Source organism: Mytilus edulis, chromosome 12 (genome assembly GCF_963676685.1).
Source record: "Mytilus edulis chromosome 12, xbMytEdul2.2, whole genome shotgun sequence".
Taxonomy (NCBI): domain Eukaryota; kingdom Metazoa; phylum Mollusca; class Bivalvia; order Mytilida; family Mytilidae; genus Mytilus; species Mytilus edulis.
This window is the reverse complement of record NC_092355.1, coordinates 19,579,676-19,586,726: the sequence shown is the minus strand read 5'-3', so window position 1 is coordinate 19,586,726 and position 7,051 is coordinate 19,579,676. Positions and strand designations below refer to the sequence as shown.

Genomic DNA, 7,051 nt, shown 5'->3' with positions numbered 1-7,051 from the left:
ATTGAGGATAAAACATTACTATTACTAGAGCGTTTAAGTGGTCCCCCCTTTTTTTGTGGGACTAAAATGGTTGATAATATAGGGCATGACTGGAGCGGTTCCCCTCTTAGGCAGTCAGTGTGCCCCCCTTATGAAAATTTCTGGATCCGCCACTGGTCAGATAAGGCAGTTCATACAACCCTCATTGTAAGGGTTCTTTTACATACAGAGATAATCTCGAACATTGGTGTACCAGTCATGGTCCCCATTCTAACCAGATCAGATGTGACTGTATATTTTTACATCCTACAAATCAAATGGATGCCGTTCAGATCAGGCATAACAAACAAACGCTGAGCGTCACTGGTGAGCCTTCTGTAGACGACACGCGTCTGGCACACATACACAATTTGAATCCAGGTATATAATGATGAGTTTATTGTAATACTGATTTTTTTTTTACATGCAGTCAAAAAATATACGACATTTATTCAAATATATCATTATTATATTCGCTATGCTTTGTTTTGTATACTAGAAGTCTCTTTCGGAAATTAAACTATAGTTTATACTAATTCCATTTCATTGATATAGCCTTCCCAGCAAGAGTAACTTGGGAATTTAATGTGTATCAGTCCACTGGTATTAGATGGTATGTCAACGACCGTGCCGATACTTTTATGAGAGACACCAGGTCCCCATCCTAAGGTCGGTTTCTTAACACTAGATTTCACACGAACTCGATCACCCACTTTTATGTTTGGTTTAACTTCGGCGCCACTAAATTCTACCAATTTAATACTTCCAATAAGTTTTTCTATTGTCCCAGATTTCGCTGCAGCTGGAAAAAACTTAGCTTTTGCTGTTGATTCCTTATCAAAGATATCAAGGAGACTTAATTCTTTCAAAGTTTTTGTAAAGTCACTGAATAAATCCAAAAGTATAATATCATTTTGCCCATCAATCAAGCTTTTCATTTGATTCAGTGACTGTATGTCATTTTCAATAGCAATTGTGTTTTCAATCTTATTAATTTCATCTTTCATTTTACTAGATTCTTTCGATTTGTGCTCGTCAATAGACTTGAAGTAAGAATCTTTTGTGTCGTTAAGGGCTTTTGTGATGACAGCCACCCTTTCCGCAATATCTGTTTTAGTATTGTCTACTTCATCTTCAAAGTTTTTGAGATTCAATCGAAACGAGGTTACTTTCTCTTTAGCTCTCCTGATTCTGTCTTCAGCTACTTTCACTTCTGTATCCAAAACTGACCTCGTTTTTGAAGCAGCAGCATCAATCAGACAGAAATCGTGTTTATTATGTGTAGTTGGCAAACATATATTACAAGTCAATGATGAACATGTGTTACAGTAATAAGTATACTTTTCTCCATGTTGTTTACAAATAGGTGTTTTCACTTCCGGGTTGGCTTTATCAGCATCTTGAAATACATGATTCACGCACGATTTAGTTTTCAAATGTGATATTTCACATGACTTACAGAAAAGCTGTTCACAGTCCATACAAAACCTTCTTCCAATAGAATTGTCACATATTTCACAGGAGTTAACAGGACACTGTGCCATTTTAATATTATCTGCTACGTAATATGTTGTTAATTATCATGTACGTTTGCGGATATTATATAATGTTAAAACACACCTAAATCTCTGCAGCTAATGTCATGGTCGTTATTCGTTTCAATAACAAAGGCAGAGTCTGTTAGTCGAGATGTAAATACTTTTAGAATACATTGATGTTGATGTTGATATTTGACATATTTATCGATATTGATTTGATGTATTTCTTGTGGAATTTTACTTATTTTACAAAATATTATTACGAATGCCAACAATATAAATTGAATAGATATCGTTAAATGAAACAAATAATAAATACATCATAGATACCAGGATTAAAATTTTGAAACGCTTGTTTCACCGGACAGAATTGTTTTAATCGAAGTTAAAAGTGCAGTCGCTTTATTTTGATCTGCGCAATACTGATAAGTCTTATGAAGACAAATCGCGCGTCTGGCGTATTAAATAATAATCCTGGTAGCCTTGAAAAACTGCATTCAATCGTGTACCTAATGAAGAAGAAGAAAATATGTATATACAAGTTACGAGTATGATTAATAACTTAAACTATAATAATTGTTAAAGGGATTCATTATATTTAAAACAATTTCTATTGTGATGATTGACAATGGACCCTGCTTTCGAGATGTAGAAGCAGGATTTACAGAAACGTCCCTCGATGGGTGATAAACACTTGACAAAGCTGTTGGTATTTGTCGTTCCGACGAAGAATCGAGAAAACAGATGAAAATGTTAAACGAAGATGAAAACGTACACACATTAAGTAGGAAAGCTCAAAACTAAAGAAATACCCACAATGAAGGCAACACAAAGAAAGGTCCGAGCAGACGAGATCATGAGCATGATGAGAGGCGAGACTCGAACTCGAGTTTTAGTTGTGGAAAATGTGGAAAAACACATGAGAGAAGAAACTCTTCCCCATACAGTAAAAAGTGTCATAAATGCAAAAAGCAGAATCACTATCAGAAGTTCTGTAAATCAAGGTTTTCGAAAAGTATTCACGAATGTGTTAAATATACTTCATATGAATCGGAAGTTGTCAGTTTATTTTCGATTGATGAGTTTGACTGTCCCTTTGGTATCTTTCATCCCTCTTTTACTAGCTATTCAGGAGATAAACCAAAGTTGTTGGTACATGTTTGATATACAAATAAATTTCCGCATTTAGGATTCAGAGCATCAAATCAGTTGGGTCTTATTCATGTTATCATGACGATACAAACATACCTTGACATTGACGATCCTGTCAAAACGCGTTTCTGAAAGTCTTTACAGGAGTATGATGTCTAGAAAAGTCATACCATATTAAAAAAAAAAGATGCCAGCATCATTCCTGTAATGGCCTAGAAAGATACCCGCCGCGCTTCGAGTAAAGCTCAAAGGTACCTTAAAAGATATGGAAGACAAAGGAGTAATCTGAAAGGTCGATGAACCGACAGACTAGGCGATTTCTTTGGTTGTTGCTGAAAAGCAAAGAACAGGAAAGTTTAGGATTTGTTTAAATTTAAGAAATTTTAATAAAGCGATAAAAAAAGAACATTTCCGCTACCAATGATAGAGGACATAACCACACGACTGACGGGTATTAATCTCTGAGTAAACTAGATAGTAATAATGGATATTGACAGTAACAGGATAAAGTGAGCCAGCTCATTACTACGTTTAACTATTGATTCGGCAGAATTTGCTTCTTCCAAATCCCTTTTGTAATTGAATCGGCTAAAGGAGTATTCCAAAACAAGTGTCGCAACTACTTGAAAACTTAAAAGGAGCTGAAATTGATATTTAAGTGTGGGTAACAACGCGAAAGGAACATGAGGATACACTTTGCACAGTTCCTACCAGATGTAGAGAGGTTGGACGAAAAATGCACGTTTCGAGTAAAAGAGGGGATACACTCTAAGCGCGATCAGGAAAAAAAAGGAGTATTAAAGAAATGCCGGCTTTAACAGATAAAGTAGGGACCATTAATTACTTATCAAAGTTTGTTTCAAATATACCAGCTGTTACAGAGCATATAAGAACGTTATTGAAAGGAGAAAATAAATTCATTTGGACACATGAAAAACAGCAAGCATTTGAGAAATTAAAAGACATAATACCCATTAATCCAGTATTCAGTTTCTACGATGTGCCATAACCATAAACTGTAAGTTTTGATGCACCAAATACGGTTTAGGGGCAATGAACCTGTTGCATATGTATCAAGATCACTGATAGATGCAGAAAGCTGATATGCCAACATAGAACGAGAATTGCTTGATGTGCATAGGATTGGAAAGATGCATCGATTATACATAAATAAACTCATCATAGATACCAGGATTAAATTTTGTATGAACGCCAGACGCGCGTTGCGTCTACAAAAGACTCATCAGTGACGCTCGAATCCAAAAAAATTCAAAAGGCCAAATAAAGAACGAAGTTGAAGAGCATTGAGGACCAAAATTCCTTAAGTTTGTCAAATACAGTTAAGGTAATATATTCCTGATTTAGAAAAGCCTCAGTATTTCATAAATTCAAAATTTTGTGAACAGTTAATTTATAAATATGACCATATCAATGATAATTTATGTCAGCACAAAAGTGCTGACTACTGGGCCGGTGATTACCTCGGGGAAATTAAAACTCCACCAGCAGTGGCATCTACCCAGTGGTTGTAAATTAACTCATCATATATACCAGGATTAACTTTTGTATTAAAGACTCATCAGTGACGATCGAATTTCAAAAATGTTAAAAAGACAAAATAAAGTTGAAGAACATTGAGGATAAAAATTCCTAAATGTTTTACCAAATACAGCTAAGGTAATCTATTCCTGAGGTAGAAAAGCCTTAGTATTTAAAAAAATCAGAATTATGGTAGACACATAAATATTTAATCTGACCACACACCATACAAAGAAAGAGATGGTTCTGAGAAAATATCTACGGTGTGCTCCGCCGCGGCTACAAAGGATGTTATTAAGGTTACAAAAATATGACTTCTTACTAAAGTGATACCAGGGAAGGGCTTTATATTTCCAGACATGTTATTACGCGCGCCGATAAAGATCAACACAAATAATGAAGTGGTAAATGATAAAGAGTGTTTCGTGAACATGATCATACAAATACATCAACGTCTTATAGAAATCTACTTTCTTATTGTCGATTACTACTTCAGATATTTTCCAATTGTGAAATTAGAATACATGCTTGCGTCATCTGTTATAACACACATAAAATCCTATTTTGCGAGACACGATATACTGTCAAAAGTCCGAAGTGTATCATCTGAATTTCGACAATTTTCAGTGTCATCTATATGAAACACTTTGTGATTGTTTTCATTGACTTCTTTTAGAGATGTTGGTTCGATTTTGTCTTCTTTTGTTTACAATAAATGTTTTCTGTTTCGTATGAATAATTTTATTATGTGTCCTTCTGGTGTTTCGATGACATATGAGTGCAGGGCACACCCAGTTGTTGGTGGATTTCGTGTTGCTAAGTCTTAAGTTTTGTTGTGTCTTGTGTACTATTTGTATTTTTCTTTTTTAGCAATGCCGTTGTCAGTTTGTTTAAAATTTATGAGTTTGAATGTCCCCGTGTTATCTTTCGGCCCTCTTTTATGATATCTAACGACATTTTATTGGTTTTATTTTCCTTTTGGAATGTGCTGGAAACATAAAGTGTCACTAGGTTTTAAATGTGCCAGTCATGGTGTTGAACTTTTATCGTAGTATATTTTTTTTATTATTTTCATTTTTTAATTTTTATTACCACATTTTTGTTTTAAACGGTTCTTTATTGTGTGAATAGTTCTCCCCAGTCTTCTAATTGTTAGTGAGCATGAAAAGGCAGGATAGTCTTTTCTGACCTTATGTTTGTATGAAACTATTTTCTTTATTTAATTTAACCTCTCATTTGAGAAAACATTTTCTCTGTTTTCTTTAAGTGATTTTCTAAATTTATTTCGTATAATCGTTAAATTGTAGAAGTAAATATTTATCTTTGTTAATTATATCTAATGTGACTTAATGAACTGTGTTAAACTAGTTGGTTACAAGAGCGCAATTATTTGTTTACATTTTACCGTCAAGTTTTTTACCCCGTTTTTTACCCCAAGATGGTACTCAGAGTAGAATGCTATACGGCTTCTGATTGGTTGATACAGGATTGGAATTACATTTAATCGAAAGCTTATCCAATTAGGTTTAAAAATTGCCGAAAATCATAGTCACATTTTACGAAGTATAGAAAATATCTTCAATATCTGCACGTCGATGCCATTAAAAATATGCCTTTTTCATTCAGCGAAAAAAGTAGACGATCTTTTTCAACTGAATTTTTTAAGTCAATTTGAGCTGCATGAACCTATATTTTTTGTTAGTTGTAATGCAACACTGGCATTTCTAGTAAAAGGAACTGCCACCCGTTTTTCCCTAGTTTGTGTAGTCTTCGAGAAAAAAAAATACGGAACACTAGTGGTACCCTATGGAAAATGCATTACGAATAATTGCGCTCTTGTAACCAGTTGCTTGTCTCAAGAGGGAGATACATAAAATATAATAATATTGCTTTATCATCTTATCAATCTGTTTACATTTATAGAGACTCCGCCTATCTTTTCTTGACTGACATTTTAACAGTTCCACGAGCTTAAAGTTCATTGACTTTATCTATATATAACACACTGATGTCTTGTAACAGGTGCAGTTCTATATCATGTTGTCTTACAATAATCATGTGTATACCATATAACTCGATTGGCCTCCTATAACGACGGTTACAATACATAAATTGTATAAATTTATTTACTGTTTAGTTACGATATATTTCATACTCCTTAACCATGTTAACCTAGAAAACGGACCCATTATGCCAATTCAACTTCTGAAAGACATCCACTCCATGAAGAAATTTCGGGAAATTTTACAAGTACCTTGTTCCTTATTATATATAAAACCTTTCCGATACTTTCTTGCGAGATTAAGCGATGTGTTGGATTTTTTAAACTGGGTTTCAATCATCAAACTCTATCACCTGTTTTAATAGTAGTATCTGATTTTATAAAACTAACAATGTCAGCTCCTATATTAACGATATTTGGTTTTGTAATGATCATATTTCCAATCAGTTTTTCTGCTTCGGGCTTCGTTGAAACAGGGTAAAATTGAATCCTTTGTGGGATAGTAGTCTGCAGACTTGCACGTGAAATTGTCTTTAAAGTCTTGGTCATGTCACTAAATGAAACCAATATCATGACATTACTTTATCCAGCAATGGAGCTTTTCACTTTATTTAAAGCTTCTCTGTCTTTCTCCGTTACTTTTTCACGAACCATAATTTCTTGTTTAAACTTCTGTGATTCTTTGAATCTGTGTTCTTCAATTGACTTCAAGTAGTCATCTTTTGTATCATTAATGGCATTAACGACGACAGCTACCCTTTCAACAATATCCTTTTTGACCTTTTCTGCTTCATCTTCAAAG

The 7,051-nt window shown here is 34.1% G+C and overlaps 1 protein-coding gene across 1 annotated transcript; it reads right to left on the bottom strand.

Moving 5' to 3' along the window:
* Positions 1-545: 545 nt before the first annotated feature.
* LOC139497494 (E3 ubiquitin-protein ligase TRIM33-like) lies at positions 546-1,562 on the bottom strand. The gene has a single exon (XM_071285723.1). It carries the CDS (start codon positions 1,560-1,562, stop codon positions 546-548), a length of 1,017 nt encoding a protein of 338 aa, XP_071141824.1.
* Between the last annotated feature and the right edge of the window lie 5,489 nt (positions 1,563-7,051).